The sequence below is a fragment of the Dunckerocampus dactyliophorus genome, chromosome 6, assembly GCF_027744805.1.
Source record: "Dunckerocampus dactyliophorus isolate RoL2022-P2 chromosome 6, RoL_Ddac_1.1, whole genome shotgun sequence".
NCBI classification, from domain to species: domain Eukaryota; kingdom Metazoa; phylum Chordata; class Actinopteri; order Syngnathiformes; family Syngnathidae; genus Dunckerocampus; species Dunckerocampus dactyliophorus.
In genome coordinates this window covers 9,190,678-9,212,945 of record NC_072824.1, presented here as the reverse complement: position 1 = coordinate 9,212,945, position 22,268 = coordinate 9,190,678, and the positions used below count along the sequence as shown (strand labels likewise).

The 22,268-nt window shown below is 40.5% G+C and overlaps 1 protein-coding gene across 2 annotated transcripts in view; it reads right to left on the bottom strand.

The window, feature by feature from the left end:
* Positions 1 to 22,072, bottom strand: part of zgc:154142 (uncharacterized protein LOC555481 homolog) — a 36,651-nt gene extending 14,579 nt beyond the window's left edge. Inside the window, exons 1-10 of one of the 2 annotated variants that reach the window (XM_054778082.1) lie at positions 18,692 to 22,072; positions 11,422 to 18,577; positions 10,234 to 10,364; positions 8,424 to 8,517; positions 7,626 to 7,766; positions 7,357 to 7,454; positions 7,069 to 7,183; positions 6,763 to 6,966; positions 2,791 to 3,006; positions 104 to 244 (exon numbers count right to left, since the gene is read on the bottom strand). In XM_054778082.1, coding sequence (XP_054634057.1) covers positions 104 to 244; positions 2,791 to 3,006; positions 6,763 to 6,966; positions 7,069 to 7,183; positions 7,357 to 7,454; positions 7,626 to 7,766; positions 8,424 to 8,517; positions 10,234 to 10,364; positions 11,422 to 11,575 — 1,294 coding nt within the window. In that variant the 5' untranslated portion in view covers positions 11,576 to 18,577; positions 18,692 to 22,072. Of the gene's footprint in view, positions 1 to 103; positions 245 to 2,790; positions 3,007 to 6,762; positions 6,967 to 7,068; positions 7,184 to 7,356; positions 7,455 to 7,625; positions 7,767 to 8,423; positions 8,518 to 10,233; positions 10,365 to 11,421 lie in introns of both variants that reach the window. The other variant, XM_054778081.1, reaches the window with a different exon arrangement.
* Between the last annotated feature and the right edge of the window lie 196 nt (positions 22,073 to 22,268).

Here is a 22,268-nt window from a genome sequence, read left to right as displayed (position 1 = left end):
CGCTTTATCGTGAGGCTTAATGAGCTGCTTATAGCTGTGTGTGTGTGTGTGTGTGTGTGTGTGTGTGGGGGTGGGTGTGCGTGTGTGTGTGTGTGTGTGCTACCTGCTATATCCTCGGGGTACACAGCCTCCCACTTGGCAGAGAAGCCTCTGTCTGTGAGGCGACTGTCAGACTGGAAGGAGACAGTCATTGTGTTAGTGGCTGCCACCACCACTGGAGGACGGATGTAGCCACAGTGTATGCCTGAGACGCAGATAAAAAAAAACAGGACAAAAATAGACAAGGAGAGACCTATTAAACGGGCATCCAAAGGACACAATTAATCATTTAGTGCATTGTTATGTTGTGTGTGTCTGTTTACATGCTGGAGTATGCTGCTGCATATACACTCAACGACAAAAGGACAAAAAAAGATAATGATGTTCAATTTTGATTAACAGCGACAGATGGATGCAAACAATGCAGCCCCTTGGCACCATATTTGGTCCTTGGAAATGTTAATTACTCTACCTAATTACCTGAAAATTATTACAACAAAACATATCTCACTAAACAGTACAGTATTACATTGTTATTATTTTATTAGTAGTATTTATTTATTTATTTATTATTTTTATTATTTTTCAGAAATGTAATTTCATAAATAAAACAGTTGAAAAATATGCTAAAATTAAATGTTTAATTAAATTTGATTAAATAATTAATAAAAAATACAAAAATACATAAATAAAATAATGAAAATAAAAATAACACATTTACACGCATTATAGATGTGTGGTGTAGTAAATAAAAGTTTTATTTTATTTTGCTTGCCGCACCATACTGAAAGCTGTTCCTAATATTTTGGATATTTAATCAAAACTACAATACAGTATTGTTAAATTAATACCTCTCTGACAGAAACTTTGTCAAGGAAGAATTTGTAATACAATTTTTGTGTTGAACTGTGTAGGTATACTTAATAAAGTGCACAGTGAGTGCATAATAACATGTAACGCTCAAAAATGATTGTTCTTGAATGAATACGGACTCTTAACAAGTTTTAACATGTGGACACACACACGCACACACACACGCACACACACACACACCAATCATGACAATCAACACCCAGTGCGTTTACATGGTGCTTTTTAGTCCTTGAAACCTCAGCACAATATAACGCTGTATCAGCTCCCCCACCCTGAAGTGAATAATAAGGAGAGGCGGTAATTTATCATTAGCAAAGGAGATCCTAATCATGTGTTTTACTGCAGTGCAGAGGCTGTTTGTTTGAGTGAGGTGGCTCACACACGGCATAGTCCACTTACGACCGCTTTTCCACTGCATAGCACCAACTGTTGGCACTGTTGGATTGGTGGCTGTTGGTTTTAATTTTAAAACGGTACCATGGGAAACTGCAAATACAGTCATCCCTCATTTATTGTGGTTTATTGGTTCTACACCCGACCGCAATAACAGAACAGAAAACCTGTTTATGACTTTCTATTTTCTTTTTTTTTCAAATTATTACTTTGTTTACACCACATAGTGTAGCCTATGAGATCACTGCAGGGACATAAGAGACGGCAAGCAACCGAGCTAAGTAGTTAGCCTTTCCAATTTACTTATTCTAAACCTAAGAAAGTGTTTGATACAAAGTGGAAAAGAAGAACAAAGTAAAAAGCCAAAAAGCCACTTCCACACGGAATGGGAGGATAACTTTTTTGTTAACTCCATCATGTTGGATATTCCATATAATATAATATATTCCATATAATATACAGTCGTCCCTCGCTACATTGTGGCTCGAACATTGCTCCCTCACTCTATCATGGTTTTAAAAAAATTACTTAATAAATGGTTGTTGTTTAGTGGTTGGCATGTCTGAAATGATATACCCTCACATTCTGGAAGTGGTAAGTTTTTGTCTCCTTACTTTGTCCTTTCCATTTGAAACGCTTTCTCAAATTTAGAACAAGTAAATTGGAGAGGCTAACTAGATAGCTCGGTAGCTTGCTACGCTAGCGGCGGCTGTCTCTCAGGTCCCTGCAGTGATCCCGTAGCCTGCACAATGTGGTGTAAAAGAATAATAATTGGAGTGTAAAGGTGACTAGGGGGGTGTTCTTTCATGTCTACAGGGCTTTAATAATGTTAAAAACCATATATAGAAAGTCATAAACAGGTTTTCTACACTCTAACTACAAAAATATTAAAACTGAGTTGTACTTCGCGGAAATTATTGCGTTGAATAACTGGAACCAATTAATTGCAATAAATAAGTGTAACATTACTGACGTCTAGTGACCAGAAGCAAGCTGTCTTTCAATTTTTTTTGACTAATAATACGGCATAATCAACCACAACAATCATTTATTAATTAATAATTTTTTTAAAAAACATTATAGAGTGAGGGTGCGATGTTCGACCCGCGATGTAGCGAGGGACGACTGTAATCACACTGCCTCAGAGATACGCTGACGAACAACGACAGTGGAGGAGACCAAGGGTCCCCTGTATTTACTTCTCTAAAAATTGTTTTCAAAAGGACAGTAAGAAACTGGAGAGCAGCAGTGTCGAAGTTGTTTGTCGGGTGAGGAGTGTCTAATTCAGGAGTGTCCACTTATGGTGCTTTTCCACTGCACAGTTCCGACTTGGCTCGACTTGGCTTAATTTTATCAAAGAGGAGGCTGAAAGCAGTGACAAAATGTAGTGCTGCGGCAAAGTGGTGACTGTAAAAATAGTAATTATCCTACAGCATCCAGAGCTAGGGCACAGCCAGATGCACCATGTAAATGGATACGAATTACCTAGTGTGCTGTAAGCGTCTGAGACGAGCAGTTTGTCCTCCTTGCATTGTCCCGTCTCCCCAGTGATGGCCATCTCAGTGATCTGAAACTTCATCAGGAATCCTTTGGGCACGGTTATCTTCCAGGAGCTGTTCTGATGAGCGGGATATGGATTCGGGAAGCCGTCAGACTGGATCGTTCCCTTACGGCCAGTGAGGATAACTGCGCCACCCGAGCCTGCATCACAAGAGCAGTGGGGTCTAGTTAAAAACAGAGTGTCATTTGTGGTGTTTATACAGTGGAAGTCATGTGAGCTTTGTGGAGTCTCAAGTTTATTGTCATTGTCCTCTAATTGATAGGAAGCAGACTATAATGCCCCCATTAGGATCTACCTTAATTGGCCACCGGGGAGTACCTGCATGTCGACCAATAGCCTTAATTTAGCAGTGAACAGCTAAACCTCAAGAGGGGACAATGGGGTTGGGATGTGTCGCAAGGGGTTTCTCTTACATTACTTGGTCACGCCAGTCGAGCTGAGGATCGGGACAAAAACACACTTCATTAAGTATAGCTGCATAATGTAAGTGAGCTGGATGAGGAATTCTGCTGTCACTGAAATAACAGTGGCCTATATACATACTGTATTGTTGATACATATTATTAATATCAATACATATTGTTAAAATAATAATTGCTAAGTCACAACTGAACATTATTACCTCTGCCAAGCTGGCATACCACAAGGCAAGAGATTGTAAGTTTTGATTAAGTTTATTTGTTATTTAGTTTTTTGTCAGTTTGTTCCTTCTTTGGTTAGTCAATTGACTACCTTGTTAGTTTTCTCCTCCATTAGATATTTAGTAAGTTTATTCCATCCCATTTGTTCCTCAATTAATTGGTCACTATTTAATACAGTGGTGTGCAGTCAGGGCCCGCAAGGCCTTCTCTGCTGGCCTAACTATTCTTACGTGTTGCTGTGACTAATTAGTGTGTTTTGATTTGTTCGTTGATTGGATGCACTGAAATATGTTAAGTAAATTTATGCTTTCTCAAATAATGTGTCTTCTTCGGGCGTTGCGGCAACTTGGTTTGGCGATCCTTGAACACGCCATGTGTGACGCAGATTGAGACTTATGTATATGGCTTTCTCCGATGCTGCACAGACAAATGTGTGTTTTCTATTCTTCCTTTCACCTCGTCCTTGTTCACAAATGTTAATGCTGTTTGTAAATGCACATAGTGATAATTATTTATGAATATTCTGTTTATGTGTAACATTAGTTGCATTGTACTGATTATTTCCTTGTTGCTGCAGACCAAAGTGCAGCAAAAGAGCATAAAGGTCACAGTTCACCACATATTATCACAGCTTGTCACCACTTAAATACTCAATGCACATACAAATACAAATAAATTCATCAAACAAGACAAACCTGCCAGGAGATATCTTACCCCTCTAAAACCCTCTCCATTTTAAATTAGTAGTCTACATGTGTGTAGTTGAAACATAACACACATGTTTTTTAAATATAATGTCATAATATACTGTATAATATATTTAATAATATATCAAAGATGTTTCATTGTGTGGTTTATGTTTTTTAACTGTGCAGGAGTAGGGGGTACATGACTTACAGTCAGATGTCTGAAGGGGTACACGACGGTGAAGAGTTTGGCAACCACTGTTGAAGTGTAAATGTTTGTAGTTGTCTGAACATTTAATCACCGAGCCTTTCATCTTTACAAGCACCGGTGTACCGCCGATAGAAATTGAAAAAGTGGAAATTAGTGGCTGACTCATAGTTACCATGTAAGTCAGGCGTATTGGTGACTATGTATCAGAAGATAAGGGTACCCTGGGCGACCCTGGTTTGCAACACTGCTATGTACACGAATCAGCTCTAGGAGCCGGCTCTTTGAAATGAACGACAGGAGCCCGTGTGCATGGTTGGGAGCCAATTGGGAGCCGGTTAGTTTTTTCCTTGACTTCTTTTCTGTTAAAAGGCAAATGTCATTGGTCAAGATGTGTGGCGGTGTCTCTGTGTCCACACTGAGCAGGGGCAGGGGCAGGGTTAAACACATGCTGTGGTGCTCTTAGAGCCGATTTGTTTGTGAGAAATTTGCATGAAGACATTTGACCTATTTTGACTTAATTTGTCTATAGAGATGGACAAATATATACACCAGACCCGGTTCTCCCATCTGGGAAAAAAAATACACATCGAGATGCAGAGCCTTTGGTGTGAATTCACCACTAAGGTTGGGCATCGTTCAAATCTGAACGATTCCGGTTCTGATTCCGATTCCTCGTTTGGATTCCGGTTTCTAACGACTCTTAATTTCGATGCTTACTGTATAAGAGGCGGCGTCATAAAAGTTTGCATGGTTTAAATGAGGGCGCTAACCAGAGTTCTTTGTGGATGGAATGTCTGAACTTCGCCATGAATTGTTTAATGATATGAACTTTTTATCAACTTTACTAAGAATTTCTCACAGGGCTATTTTCAATCAGTATATAATGGTTTAATATATCCAATATATACAGTATATAAATATCAAACATTTCAACTTGAATATAAATGTTATGAAGTTTCCTTCTACAGGAATACACTTTCACCAAAGATGTTTACCTTTGAAAAGTAGTATATTTGCTGCCTCAATGTTGATGTAAGCCAGGGGTCACCAAGGCTTTTTCTTGTGAGAGCGACTTTTACAAAAAGAAAATGGCCAAGAGCTACTCATTTTTGCAGCATTTATTTTCGTAGTTTATTTCAACCCAAACAAACCAAATATGTTTGTTTTAACAGAACATTAACAAAATGCTGGTATCCACAACTCACATTTTTATTTTTCCGAATGCATTTCTTTTTAGTGTTCTCACAATATTAACTGAAACCCAAATGAAAAGCAGGCTTGCAGGCACCTCATGTGGTCGTGGGGGGCTCCCTGGTGCCCGCGGGCACCACATTGGTGACCCCTGATGTAAGCTATTTTTTATGACACCCTTAGGGGTTTATCATAACAGTAGTTTATTTAGTCTCACAAAAATTGACAGTAATATTGTTTAGCGTTAATTAATGGGACAATAAACTTTTTAAAACGCACCTGTATTGTTTTGTGACTTGGATAAATTAAAAGGTGTGCTTGTCCAGTCATATTTTTTCATTGTACATTTCTTAAAATTAATGTTAAAATATTGTCTCGGCTTGTTCCCTTGGACCCAATCTCGTGCATCGTCTCATCTCGTGAGTTGGGTGATTAGTGACACCCCTAGCAGATTCACTTTCACCTTTCACTGTTACACATTAGGACCAAGTGGGGGCAGCGACCTATTAAATCCTGTCGTGTGTGGCTGCTGGCACCCACTGACATGCCATCACCTACAGACTAGAGTGGAACATTGTCAGAGTTTTTCAACATGTTTGGGACTTTTTGGCCTTGGTGGAGAATGATAAATCTGTCAATTCTGTTTTCATTCTGGTTAAAAAAAACTTAAATTAAAATCAGACAGGTACAAGAGAAAACATACAGGGTGGGCCAATAAAATGTTACCACTTTTTAATCATACACAAGTTCATACACGCACATTGAAGTTTGTGAAGACATTGCCACACATTCTGTGGGGATACCAGAAGGAGAGAGTGTACTGCAACAACCCACAGACCATTGAGGACCAGAAGACCAACATCCGTCAGGAAATTCGGAGAATCCCTTTTGAGATGTGTGGCAATGTCATCACAAATTTCAATGTGCATGTTGCAGCTGTAATCCACAGAAGAGGAGCGTGGATTGAACATGTCATCGATTATTGAACTGTGTAGAACACAAGAGACAAAGTGGGGAGCCTTTGGTATCAAATGTTAATTTGATGTTATTGTTACAAATCTGTAAATACAATTTTTGAATAAGTTCTCATTTCAAAAACTTGTGTATGAGTAGACAGTGGTAACATTTTATTGGCCCACCCTGTAAGTCTCCTTCAAGTTGGTTTACCCGATGTGGTGGGTGGGAGGGTCTGGGTGGTGGGCTTGGATGTGGTTGTGGGTCTCATTGTGGTGACAATAGGAGGGAGGCTGGACTTTGTGTATGTGGCGGTGAACCCTCTGGAGCTGCCAGTGCTATCAGATTTGAAGCGCACAATCATGGTGTTGCTGCTGGACTCCACTGGCTTTGGCATGGTCCCTCCACAGAATTTTCCTTCAATGGACACAAACCTCACAATTGGTCAAGAAAATCATGATTTAGCCTCATCAAATCCTTTGAAATGTTGGTAACTATTTAAAGATGATGGTTAATTACCTAACAACATAGATCCATCATAAACCTGGACAAAGTCTCCACACACCTCAGGCACCAGGTCGAACGAGGTGAACGTCAGTCGAACCCTTTCCCCTTCTGGCACGGTTATTTTCCACTTTATTAACAAAAACATAAATGTCATTTGTAACAGGATGGAATTTCCCTTCACTCTTGCACTCTTTATAGTTTGAGTTGGAGATGATAAGCTGAGATGCGACCTTTATTTGGAGCCACATGCTAGACGAGGCCAATATTGGAGGAAATAACGGTTGACGTGTATTCTCATACCTGGTATAGTGCTCCATTTGGGTAGTTCTTGTCGGGAAAGCCAGGGGTCATCAGATCCCCTCGGTCACCTTGGAGAGAGCCACCAGCTCCAGCTATTTCTGGCAGCGGGGATGGAGTACACTTGACTTCCAAGGATACACGCACGTACACACAACACAACCCTCCCTCCCATTTCCCCACCTGCTGACTTTATCTAGCAACACTCCAGTTTCTAGGTCAATTGTATACAGCAAGGTGCACATCCAGCAGTTTTTGGAGCATCTTCTTACCTGATGTGCGCTCCGGAGACACAGCCTCGTAATGAGCTTTGAATCCTTGGTCTGTTTTTCTGTCATTGGTGTCGAAGTAGATGGTCAGCCGGTTTGTTAGCGACACCAGAGGCAAAGGTTTGGTGTAGCCGCAGTACTTGCCTGTATACACAACCCAAAATATGTTAGAGAACTGATCAACGACTCCCACTGAACGCTAGCTGATTACCAGTGACTCCAAGTGAATGTAAGTTGAATATCAGTAACTCCCAGTCAAATTAAACTGATTACCAATAACTCCCGGTGTACATACTCTAAATTCATCACCAATGACTCCCAGTGAATGCAAATTAATTACCAGTGACTCCCAGTGAACATAAGCTGATTACCAAAGACTCCCAGTGAACAGTAACTTGATTACCGATGACCTCAGGTGAACGTAATATGATTATCAGTGACTCCCAGTAACCACAAGATGATTACCAGTGACTCCCAGTGAATGCAAAACTGATTAAAAATGACTCTCAATGAACATAAGATTATTGCCAGTGACTCCTAGGGAACATAAATTGATTACCAGCAACTCCCAGTGAACATAAGCGGATTCCCAGTAGTTCCCAGTGAATGCAAGTTGATTCCAGATTCCAAGTGAACATTAGTTCATTACCAGTAACTACCAGTGAACATAAGCTGATTACCATTCACGGCCACTGAATGCTATGTGATTACCGACTACCATTGAACATAAGTTGATTACCAATGAATCCCAGTGAATGTAAACTGATTACCCAAGACTCCCAGTGAGAGTAGACAAATTACCAATGACTCCAAGTGAATCTCGCAGCGTGATGAAGTCTGCCGTACACAGGTCGGTGTCCTCTATCGCAAACTCCTCAAACCTCAGGGAGATCACCTGTGACAATAAAACGTGACAATTGTTTCATCATATCATTCATTTGCAATCTGAGATGCCGCTAACAGATCTGTGTCCAAGGTCACACGTGCACATGCGATGCATCTCCACTGTAAATGCTGTGTTAGAAAATGGAAAGAGAGTGAAGCTTGGCACAGAGGCAGTCGTGCATCATTTTTTTTCCCTCCCGTTCTTGAGAAGGATGAAGGAGACGAGGCGGCCATCTGTCTGTGGCGTCCATCCCAGCTGTCCTCCACTGCTTGGCCACACATTAGACAATCAGTAAACAAACTCTGCCCATCATCTGGCAACACTGACACTCTGCTGTGTCCTCAACTTGGTACAAAAGAAACACTGGGCCTCATTCACGAAACGTTCTTACGCACAAATGTGTTCTTAAAGCCTTCTTACGAAGATTTTTGGCATTCAAGAAACGTGTTCTCAACTCACAGTTCTTAGATCTAAGAACAAATTCTACGAACGCTCAGGAGGACTCTTACGCACAAGCAAAGCTTGCACTTTCAATGCGCAATCGCCCTCATGATGGATTTTGCAACCTGATCCCAAAAAATGTAGTGCAAATAAAATATCCCAACAATTATTTATCATCAAAACAACTAAAATATACTCCATGGATAAATATATATTCAAATCCCAATTTATCAAAAAAAAAAAAAAGGCTGTCTGGACGTGCGCTGCGCAGAGAGAGAATGTATAGGGACCATTAGATTTATTTGCTGAAAGCAACGAATATTTGATGTCCCGCTTCAGGCTTCAGGTTTCCCTCTCTGTTCTTGCAGGTGTGCAGGATCATCAGAATAACATCGCAATGAAACGTGGTGTGCCTATTGCGCACGTAGCACCCCCAGATAACGACATGCGCCACCAGCCACGTCTTGAGCCAGAGCATGGGGCTGCTGTATTAATTAGGCAGCGTCTAAGCAAATGTAACCATAGAAAAAATAAACTGTCACACACAAACTATGTATTTTTACTTTATTTTTCCATCATGATTGTGTAAATATTTTCTAGAGTTTCCAAAATGGTTTGGTTTCTGAGTTTGGTTTCCGGTGCAGTCCAATCTGAGTCTATTTTAAGTCAAAACACTTCTTTTTAACCTCTGCGGTGGCGCGTTTCTCCGTGGAAACGGCATTTATGTTTCCTGCAATAGTGCTCCATGCTGACTCCTTTTGGATGGCCTGATGACCGGTGGATACACGTGAAAATAAGGTGGTCTTGTGTTCGGTCATTCCTTGTAAAAGCATCTCTATTTCAGTAGAATTGAAGTTTTTCTTCTGTTTGTTGTCCAGCTGCTCCTCAGTCTTGCCCTTGCGTGTTGCCATCTCCGCCTCCAGCTGCCTATTGCCTTACCTTATATAGGAAATAATAGGCGGTGACCTATGCAAATTAGGCCTTACATGCACGTGCATCGCAGTTGGCATTCATCAACCTAAGAACACCGGTGTGAATGATTATCCCTACTTAAGAACGTGTCGTGAATGTGGCGCAGTTTCCAACCCGCGCCTTCTTAAGTACACTTCTTAAGAAGACTTTTAAGAAGATGTTCGTGAATGAGGCCCACTATCTCCAAGAGCAGTTGTGCTTATACATTATAGTGTACAGTTGTATATAACATTGCTGATATGCATAGGAATGAAAGCAAAAAAAGCTGATGATTCTGTTTTTGGGTGTTTTACAGTGGAGGCCACACATCACCTTATCCGGGTCAACAGTGATGTGCCAGGAGCAGCTCCTCCCGTTGTCATAGCTACTGGGATGGTGGATGCTGGTGAAGGTGCCCGACTCTGCAGTTAGCTCCTGGGGTCCACCACACCCTGAGTCCGGCCCTGGAAGAGGCATGGAACAGGGATGACAGTTTTGCTGACAATTAATGTCACCAGTAGGTGCATAGTTTTTTTTGGGGAAAGTTGCTATTTTTGTGACTGAACAGGCTGGTACTCGTCCTGCAAGACCTTCAAAATAAAGATAGCTGGTGGTCACCAATAGGGGTAGCAATCACAGATACAATATTACTGGGATATTGTATGAACAATAATGATGTGATAATCAATGTATAGGAGGAAAAGCATCACAAACTTATAGAAAAGCTATATAAAGTCTTCTTGCACAGTAAGCATATTAATATATATTCATATACAATAAAAATATACAAAAATACACTTTTCATTATCATACAAATAGTGGTGTACTGCAATGAAAAGGTGAAATTTGGGCAAAACATCAGACCTCATCTCATGAAATCTCAGTTCAGTGGGGCACGCTTTTCCTTTTCTTTCGCTTTTTTTTGCGACAGTCTCATTCAAGGCTGTTTAAAAAGTATGAAAACAAACAGGAAACGACGCAAAGTAAGCAGACGCACAGTCAAAGCATCTGAATGACACAGAATAGCTTCTTTTGGCACTTGCGTGACAACTACGTACAAGCAATGACATACATCAGGCTACACAGTACACCTTTGCATTTCATTTTAAAGCTTATTAGACTTTACTACAAAGAGTGGTTACCTTATTATTACACTTGCATAAGCAATGACAAATGTTAAATATTTTATGGTGGCAACAGTTTGACCCTAAAACTAATTATTCGTATTATCTTCTCTGGGAAAAACTAGGTTACGGTAAATAAAATGAGCTAAAACAACAGGCAGCAACTGGAGACACTTGGGCAAATAACCACTAATGGCATCTACATTGCTAGATTAAAATCAATCAAGTCGCCGTGGTAACAGTATTGATTACACAGCATGTTTTATAGTATAAGCAGCAGCAGGCTTTTCCCTGGTGGATGTGAGGTGGCGTTTTTCTGTTTGTTTTTGGAGTAGTATGTATCCAAGGGTACTTAATAAATTGCACTTCCTTGGAAATCCATCATAGCTCTACTCACCCTCTTGGTGAGTCGTCGAGGCGTCCTCTTTGTCGATGAAGTAGAGGGTCACCACGGCAACGCACACGCCAGTCATGACAACAAAGAGGAAGATCAGCCATTTTTCCAGGGTGCTCATGCCTCTGGAGCGACGACGTGCCTTAGCCACCTCCATTTTTGTCCTCTCACTCCTCGCCAGTGGAGGAGATGCTCCAGACTGGGACCCTTCCAGTCATGCACCAGCATGTCAACCAAGTCGGGAAGTCCAATGTATGTGAACTTTGGTCTTCAGGTGTTGTATCATACATAGTATAAACACTATAGTGTTGTAACAGTTAATGAGTAATGGTGATAATTGCAACACTGCACATGTTAGATATAAGATAAGATAAGGCCCTCATTAATTCAGACTAAACCTCACTCATGTATAAAGTACTGTGGTGACTGATAAGAGAAAAGGTTTCATATAAATCACTATGAACACAGGGTGCCCTATCATACCCTAAGGACTTAGGTTCCCAAAGTGGGGTACACGTACCCCCAGGGGTACTCAGATTGCAGACTGCCGTAGGGGCTATAAAAGGGGAACAATAATAAAAAATGGCCTGACTACATTAGCGCCAAACAGTGAATTACATAATGCGCTCGAACGCCTCAGAGGAATAGCCACAGCAGGCAAGTAGTACAGTGATGAAGAAAGGTGTCAGCATGAAGTTGTTCATTGTTCTGTGTGCGTTAGATGAACAAATAAGTAGTTGATGATGACGTGCATTAAAAGTGTTTAATCATGAAGATTGATTTATTTTGTGTGCTAAGTGAGAGCTGGTCTTCTTACGTGTTGCTCTGACTAGTTAGTCCGTTTTCTGAGCTGTATGAGTCATTTGTTTGTTGAATGGATGCACTGACTATGTTAGAAAGCCCCCAGTTTTGCACGTGTAAGTAAATTTATGCTTTCACAAATAATATATCTTCTTCGGGTGTTGCGACCACTTTGTCCTTGAACACACCATGTGTGACGCACATTGAGATTTACGTGTATGACTTTCTCCAACGCTGCACAAACGGGTATTTTCTATTCTTCCTTTCACCTTGTCCTTGTTCACAAATCTTAATGCTGTACGTAAATGCACAGAGACGAGGTTTAATAATGTTAGCTCGGTGCTACTGTGCATTTTTGCTTGGTGCATCAAGCATGCAACTGTATATGTGCTCATATGTCCATTTGGCTCAGTAATAAGTCTCGCATTGAATTAATTTCCTTATTGATTTCTGTACGTTATGTGCCTTTGTTTTCAGAATTATTTAGAATTATTACGTTTATGTGTACCATTAGTTGCGTTGTACTGAGTATTTCCATGTTGTCACATACCAAAGCACAGCAAAAGAGCATAAAGATCACAGTTCACCACATCTTACCACTGTTTGTCACCACTTGTTGTAAATAAATCCACCGAACAGAAGACAAACCTGCCAGGAGATATCTTACACCTCTAAAACCCTCTCTCTTTTAAATTAGTGGCCTATGTGTGCAGTTGCAAAAAATAAGACACATGATTTTTTTAAATAACTTGACAATATATATTTAATAATATATCACATATGTCTCATTGTGTGGTTTATGTTTTTTAAGTGTGCAGGTCTATATATATCTCTATATAGGTCTATATATTCTAGTCAAATGTCTGAAGGGGTACGCGACTGTGAAAAGTTTGAGAACCACTTGCCTTGAATACCATGTAACGCTTCAACTACTGTATATAAATAACACATTTTCACTTTTAAATCTGTATTAATGGTCAAATGGCTCATTTATTGCAGCCCTTGAATTTACATTTTGCACTGTTGTTCTGCTGCCAACATGAGCGTTAAAGTCCCCCAGCAGAACAAGGGAATCCCCTGAGGGAGCACTCTCCATTACTCCCTCTAAGGACTCCAAAAATGGCAGGTATTCTGAACTGCTGCTTGGCACATAAGCATAAACAACAGTCAGGACCCGTCCCCCCACCCTAAGGAGGAGGGTGTACAGGCTCTGAGCTGGGGGGGGTGGGTGCCAAGAATTGCCAAGAATTGCCACCCCTGTCCGTCGCTCTCATTGCTGGCAGCTCCCAGCTCCCCTCAAGAGGACTGGTTCCAGAGCCCTTGCTGTGCGTCGAGGTGAGTCTGAGTATATCCAGCCGGAACTTCTCCACTTCGCGCACCAGCTCAGGCTCCTTCCACACCAGAGAGGTGACATTCCACCTACTAGCTTCTGCAGCCGAGGATCAGACTGCCAAGATGCTACCCAGCTCGACCCCCTTGATAATAGATTGTAAATGTACATATAGCGCTTTTTTTAAATACTCAGACAGATTTCTGACAGTATATTTCAAGTAAAACAACAACAAAAAGCAAAATAAAAGGATATTATTCAAGAAAATAAACAGAAACCGTTACTGTTGTGTGCTTCAGTAGGTACAGCTGTTTTGGTTAGCAATCTAGTACATTTATGGTTTTCTGATATTGTCTAATTGTAGTGTGTAGAAGATTGTACAAGCACTCTCAACAGTAACATTGGTGTCAATGCTAGCGCTAACACAACAGGTCCACCAATAATTATAGACCACTTCAGTAGGTGGGTCATTCCTACAATTCGGTGCCACATGAGTTCCCATGACATTACATGTTGTATTTTGTTTAAAAAACATTCCAATTTAAATTTGAACAATCACATTTCAAATTGTAAGTCCACTTCTACTGTAAAACAGTAAAACAATATAAAAAAAGGATACATTAATTAAGAATAATTGATCTTACTTTGCCACACGGTGGCCTAGTGGTTAGCATGTTGGACGCACAGTCAAGAGATCTGGAAGATCTGGGTACGTAACTATGCTTGGACATCTCTTTGTGGAGTTTGCATGTTCTCTCCGTGCGTCCGTGGGTTTTCTGCGGGTACTCCGACTTCATCCCACATATGTCAGGATAATTGAAAACTCTAAATTGACTGTAGATGTCATCGTAAGTGTGAAAACAGCCTTGAATGGTTGTTTGTATATTATATGTGCCATGCGATTGGTTGGCGACCAGTTCAGGGTGCACCCCGCCTCTCGCACGACGTCAGCTGTGATAGGCTCCAGCATACCCCCGTGACCCTAGTGACAATAACCGCATAGAAAATGGGTGGATGGGTGAAAAAATACTTTTACTGATCAAATAAAAATGTACAATGACTATGCATTAACAACACTTGTGAATAAAGATGAAAATGTCCCGATTTGGACTACGTTGGATGCCAACAATTAGGTCAAAATGATTAGAATTCAATGTCCTGAGCTCGACCAATATATTTTTCTTGTTTAATAAGCCTTCATTCAGATCAAATGAAAAATTCCTGCAAAGTAAAACACATTTTTTAAAGTTACAATGCTGGAATGGCACCGAATTGTAGGAATGACCCAGGTGATGGGAAGTCGCCTAGACAACATCAGAGATGATATTCTCCTGATTACAAGCCAGTGTGACATTGACATTACTTTTTTTAACATCAAATTTTACGTATTGTTGCTTTAAGACAGGGGTGTCCAAAGTGCTTTAATGAGTTTCACAGCTTTAGGCTGACTCCATCTAAAAGCTTCACTTTGATATGAAATACATGCTAGAAGTGTTTAATCCCTCCACCCCATCGAACACTACTAGATTTTCTTCCCAGATAAGTACTTTCCTTTCATTTTCTCTCAGCAACAGAGTTGGATGATGTAACAAAAGCAGCTTAGCACTCTGCGGGGACACAAAGATGGAGCAAAAAGAAAAACAATCCTTACACAATGTGATTTTTTTTTCCCCCTTGTTTCACCGCACTAATGGCGAGCTATTGTTTGTGAGGTTGTTGGGGAATATTGATAGATGGGCTGTGTGCTTCCGCTCGCTGTGTTTCACCTTTATCACAGTTTGTTTTCTTTCTTTTCTGGCTCCGCCAGAAGGGAGAGATGTGATTTATGGGCACATATGTAAGTCATAATAAAGCAGTCTCCTAATGAAGGCGCAGGAGGTGACCTCAGACTGTGTTTATTTGTGTGTTTGCGCAAAATCGGGAAGATTTAAAAGATTAAGTGGACGTTTACTTGACAGCAATCTCATAAAGAGGAAAAGTTTTTCTCTGAAGACGATATAAGCGACTAAAAATTACGTCATATGTTTCCATGCGTATTCGACAAATCCAACATACAGTGTTTGGAGAAATATCGACAACAATGTACGATCACAGATGGGCCTATCCCAAGCATTTTCATAGCCACTGAAGACAATATAGAGTAGTCAACTAACCTAACTAACCAGTTAACCAACTCACTTATGCTTTTGAGAAAATGTACACTTTCTTTGAAGAACGGTACAAGAATCCTGTGGTCCGCCATTGTTGTTTTGGTTGTCATGTACTTGCGCCACACGTCTTCCATTATCACACATTACTGTTTCCAGCAATAAGGATGTCATTTCCAGCTTACATGAGACGTTTTTAACCGAAAACTGAAACCAAAACGTTTCGCCAGTATTTTGTTTGGAGGTAGCATCAGAGTTGTAACAGAGGCAGGACAACGCCTGTGTAATGGGGAATGTCCCAATGCCAAGACAGGGGTGTGAAATTGATTTTCCTCCTCTGTTATGTTGAAAGCAATTGTCATTGTCTGACAAGTATTTCATAAGTCACATGACATTATCTAATTAAGTGATTGCAGGATGCTGTGTCGCTGTGTGCCAGCGTACACATTTGCGACATGTGCCGCCCTTTACTGGGTTCTGTGTAAAATGCATCTGAATGGGCTATTTTGCGGCATTTCTGTGTAAAAGTGGCTCTTATTTTCCACTCACGTAAGATGTTATGAAAATGTCACATCCCTAACCCGCCATGATGGCGTTCCCTTTTACAAAAGTGAGGTACACTTTTGTAAAAAAAAAGTGAGGTATGATAATACACGTGAAGATGGAATGTTGGCAAAACGACTCTACCCGAGCCATTCTGTGTCTGTGTCATTTATACAAAACTGCGTTTAGCAGTAACATCGCCAACTAGTGACCCGAAATTACAGTCTTTCCGGTCTTTTTTTTGTAGGTTTGTGTAAACATGGATTGTTGTGCTCTGTACATATAACTTTTCAAAAACAACTCCAAAGCCACCAACCAACATACGGCTAAAACAACACTAATCAGGTTTCAAAACAGTACAGATAAAGCAGCACTCGAGTCTTATGCGGCACCACAAACAAATGTAGGCCACGTATTCCGTTGGGAGAGGATCGGCCATCAGGAAGACGAGCACGACTTTCAGCGATCCAGGGATAAATAAGAGGAAGAATGCGTGCTTGCGTGCTGCTTCACGGGGGGGGGAAACGGATTAGAAGCCGGCCGAGGTTTTTAATCACTTGCCCGTTACGGGCTTAGCCAGCTTCATTACAATCTAAGCACAGACCAGAGAAATGGAAGCTCAAAGAGGAAAATGGGGCATGAAAGTTGAAGGGGGGGGGATAGAAAGATGGATGGGGAACAGCTGTAATACATACTGTATTGTAATACATACCGTTTCCTCACACTAACACTCGTCTCTCTGTGTGAGTGAGAAGAAGCTCTCAGCTTTTTAACGAGGGGTTCCGACTTCTTCTGGCAGGCTATCAGTGTTTAATTTTAGATGCTAACTCGGCCTCAGGGTTTCCCTCTTGTAGTGTAGAAACACTCGAGAGGCTTTTATTTTGTTTTCAGTGTGAAACTGATGCAGGCAAGAGGTGGGCCTAATTGTCTGTCAATCACAGGACTGAAAGCTACTGAAAGTAAAGCTAATGCACAGTATGTCACACACGGATAGGCGGCTGCCTAGAGGGCGCTAACTTTCGAATGTATTATATCCCGCCCCACGTAACACACCCACATGAGTGCACATTTGTTGTCAGCTAAAAATAGCCATTTGACAAAGTTTAGTTACTAATGTTAGCTCTCATTGAATGTACAGCCTGTTGGTTGCTTCTCTGAGGCTACTTTTGTGTGTGTGTGTATGTGTGTACGTACATGTTTTTCTACAAAAGTGAACATAATTTAGAGCAGTGGTGTCAAAACGTTATTCACAGAGGGCCGCACACAAAATCAAAGGAAGCAGGGTCCACTTTTGCATTTTTTAAACCAACCCATGTAGATATATTGAACATTTTTTATATTTAAAGAAAAAAAAACAGCCTTCATCTCAGCTTTGTATTATCATTGACACGGCGTATATGAGTATGAACTTTGTCTCCTTATATTACAGTTTTATGCAATTTTTTTATTGGTATAAATATTTAAACTTTCTTTTTGTACATTTTTTTCCTCATAATATTATGACTTTATTCTCATAATATTTTGACTTTATTGTAATATTATAACTTTTTCCCCAGTTAATTTTCCCAAAATTGCAACTTTATTGTTTTGTTTGTTTCTCATATTACGACTATTTTTTCTGTAATGCTCAACTTCATGCTGTTAATATTTTTCTTTATTTTTGTAAAAATACTGCTCTATTTTTACATTTTTACTGTTGTTATTGTATTTTCCTGTTTAATCGTGTTTTTAGACTGTTTCGAGGGCTAATAAAAAAACAGCTGCCTCCGGGGGATAGGTTCCCAAAATAACCCACAATCAGTGAATTCCGCAAAGTAGCCAACTTTATGTGTTTGCAATTATTTTATGTTTAAAGGCTGTAAAACCCCTCAACATACACTTTATACACTTTTCTCAGACAGGCAATAACATTTTCTCACATTTCTCTCTTGTTTAAACACTCTCAAAGAAGTTCAAACGTTCGTTTGATTTTAATGATCAACCTTAATGATCAACACAAGAAATGATTAAGTCACTCACGCATATTTCACTCCTATGACCGTGTCTTTTCATCCTGGAGCCGTTCCGCTGTACTGTAGCGTTTTTGCATCCTTGCTAAAACATATTGCTGCAGATGAACCGAAGATTAATTTATAAGCTAGCAAGCACGCTAGCAAGCAAGCTAGCGATGACACAGCAGGATGGCACAAAAGAGATCGATTGACAATGGTCTACAGCCAATTAGGATGCAGAAAACAATGGGCGGTGCAGACAGATGAGAGAGTGAAGCGATAGACACTCAACTTCCCACAATGCCATTCTTCTTAAAGGGCCAGGCTCGGCCTGTAACAGCATAACACTGTAAAAAAAAAAAAAAAGAAGCACTAAAACAATCTGCGAAACACTGAATCCTCAAAAGTTGAACCACGATAGAGCGAGGGAACACTGTATTGACATTTTGTTTTCAACAAACCTATTGAATGTGTTTCCAGAGATGCTGAAGGCGATTTACAGTCGCCAAGCCGGCCCCTGTCCTTCGGGCCCCTGGTCGCGGGGAGCGATTTTTTCGTCCTTCCCGCTGTGAATTCACGCTACCCCGAGCAAGAAAGCTATTGACAATTTAGACAACATTTACACAAATTCACTAACTAGCCTGTTTGTTTAACATACAATATCTAACTAATTGCACACAAAAAGGAAAGAGAAGCGACACGATAAGAAGCTAAAGAAGCCAAGAAAACATACTACTGCTAGTACTAACAAAACGCCTGTGTCCTGGCTGGTCCACCAGTATAAATGGCGACTAAAGCTGGACCTAGCGACATCAATGACATTATTTTCTGTATTACAAACCAGTGTAGCATCGGCAAGAATCTGAAGCTTTTATTTTAAGGTGAAACTAATAAAATTATTCTACAGTGGAACCTTGGTTAGTGTCTGCCCAGATTAGCCTGTTTTAATGTTGACAATTAATGTTGACACGTTGACAATTTATGCCAAACATTTGCATCGGTTTTGGTACATTTCCTGGTTAGTGTACAATATGGAGTGCATCTTGACACGTTATTATATACTGCGTGAGTTTTAACAACTGTGTTCTTAATGTATTTCAATCACAAAACGTCCTTAGCTTCTTAAAAAGAAGCTTAGGCAACCGGAGCCAGAAGTCAGCTACATCGCCCTTCTATGATGTCACCAGCGGTTGACTGTCAAAAATGTGAACACAAAACATGTTCTTATAGTTTTACATGCATAAAACAACTCTAAATACATATAAATGATGAATGAAAGAGCTAAATGTAACATTTATCGAAATGCTAACACTTGAAACTTTCTTTGGCTCCATTTTGGGTTATTGAGGTGAGAAACACAAATTAATAGAGGTGTCACGAGACACTGCGTTCACGAGACGAGACGATACACGAGATTGGGTCTACGAGAGCGGACCAAGATTTTAACATTACTTTTATGAAAAGTACAATGAAAAAATATAAAAAATATATGACAATATGTTGCAATCTACTAATGTGATTTCTAATACCTTACACTCTTATGCACTCTGTGTGTATGCAACCGGCCCTGCCTCCACCCACCGAGACAAAGCGACCATATGACTGACAAAAGGGCTCACTCCGTTCATGCTGTTGTTCTATGGAACAAATGTGCCGAGGTGCTGAAACCAATGCACAGAGTGAACTCCGTGCACGTTTGGAGACGGGAGACGAAGAAAACAGACCCACATGCACATGGCAAGGTAATGAGGCCGGCGAAAATGAGGAAATTTTCATTTATTGTGTGATTGATTAACACATTTCTTACTGTCCCAGGCCTAGTGCCCACGAGACATTTTTTTCTGAACGAGAAATCCTGTCATGTTTTAATCTCACGAGAACTTGTGACACGAGACGTTGTGACACCCCTACTACTGAAATAACTCCTGGCAAAACAGGAAGGTGTTGTTAAAGAGGAAAACGATCTCGCTGCCACACTGTGTCTTTGGGGACAGTCCCGTCAAGAATCACGTCTTCAATTAAGGCAAAAGCAACCTGAAATGTTCATTTATCCTTTTCATTCTTAATTTATATGTATCTAGATCAGGGGTCACCAACGTTTTTTCTTGCGAGAGCTACTTTTAGAAAATGAAAATGGCCATGAGCTACTCATTTTTGTAGAAATGATTTTCATACCTTATTTCAACCCAAACAAATCAAATATGCTTGTTTTACCAAAACATTCACAAAATTCTGGTATCCACAACTCACATTTTATGTTCCAGAATACATTTCTTTCTATTGTTCTCACATTATTAACTTAAAACCTGAATGAAAAGCAGGCCTGCGGGCGCCTCATGTGGTCGTGGGGGGCTACCTGGTGCCCGCGGGCACTTTGTTGGTGACCCCTGATCTAGATGCATTTGTCAAACTACAATTGAAAAACTATAAACACGTGTTTTGTTTTAACATTTTTAGCTTTCTGAAACAGATTAATTGGATTTACAACATTTCTTATGGAAAAAATGGATGCGGTTAGTGTCCATTTCAGTTAGAATCGGACCTGCTCGAACGAATTAATGACGTTAACCAAGGTTCCACTGTAATTGTTCTGAGTGTGAGTTGATGGTAATATTGAAAGCAGTTGGAATTCTGCCCTTTAGTAAGTGTGGCCGTGGGTGGTATTTTTGCCCTTGTGTCTTTACACTCCGTTTTGTTTTTTTTTTATGGCCATCGTAATAAATCACCCACTGGGAAAAACGCAGCCTTTGGCCACATCTAATCTCCAAGCAGTCATGTCGACGCAAGAAGCAGGTTATTAAAAATTTAAAACGCAGCTAATTAAAGAAGGGGTGAAAGACTTATTATTATGAAATGATGAGGAAGGGTAATGGGAAAGTGTGAAGAGGTCATGGGGGCACTTTCACTAACAAAAACACCCCCCCCGCTACGAATCATAGCAGGTGGGAGAGAACACATGCGACATGTGACATGTCCATAGAGGTGTCCAGACACAAGCTGTCCATTACTGCACAGGCTGCTAACCCTGCTATCACACGATGATGTTCACATGAAGAGACACGCTTGTTAAAACAATAACGCCAGCCTCTTGATATCAGTGTAATGGCTGTAAATAAATTCACACATAACACAAATGAAGCATGGACTGTTTCCCGAGGGAGGGGGATCATGTGCTGCTTAAAAATGTCGCAGAACACGTTGGAATTCATATTTCCGTTAATGAACAGCAGCTCCCCAGTGTCGCCAGCACTCATGACGGGTGACATTTGTAATACAGATATCCTCAAAGTTTTAGAATCATTAGACAAATGGTCAATGATTTATGGACAGCTAGTTCCTAGTCCCACCTGTGCCCCTGCAAAAGGATTTTGCTTGATGGCAGCCATGTTTTTTAACCAACGTTGCTCAAATTGTACACATACTGTATGTGCTTGACAGTCCCTGAAAGGTGTGTACCATATTTTGTGTCGATTTGATTCTTTAAACACCCTGAAGTTACAATGGGTGTCTTGTAGAGCGCATTGAGCTGTGTGAGAAATTTCAAGCCAATCCGACTTAAGAGGGTCAAACATCGTGGTTAACAACAGTGCCACCATGTGGTGTATTTGTCAGAAAAATAACAGCACAGGCAGCACAGTAGGCGTGCAATGTTTTGACAAAGGTTCACCTTTTTGTGTACAGCGGTTCAGGGGTAGAAGAGTTAGCTTATATAAACAAATACATACACTCATGACTGCATGAACACACACACTATGATCTAGCTGCTCCAAATACCTCGTGAACAAAAACCGTATAAAGCTCGACTTGTGTTTCGAGGAAAAGGCTTCTTGAGACGTCATCTGTACTTCTGTGAAGAAGGTGTCGGACGTTTCGCTCCTCATCCGAAGAGCTTCGTCAGCGAACTAATAAGTGCTGGTAGCTTAGGCCTAAAATACAGTAAGATCTCTTACTGTATTAATAAGTGCTAATAAGGCCTAAGCTACCAGCACTTATTAGTTCGCTGACGAAGCTCTTCGGATGAGGAGCGAAACGTCCGAC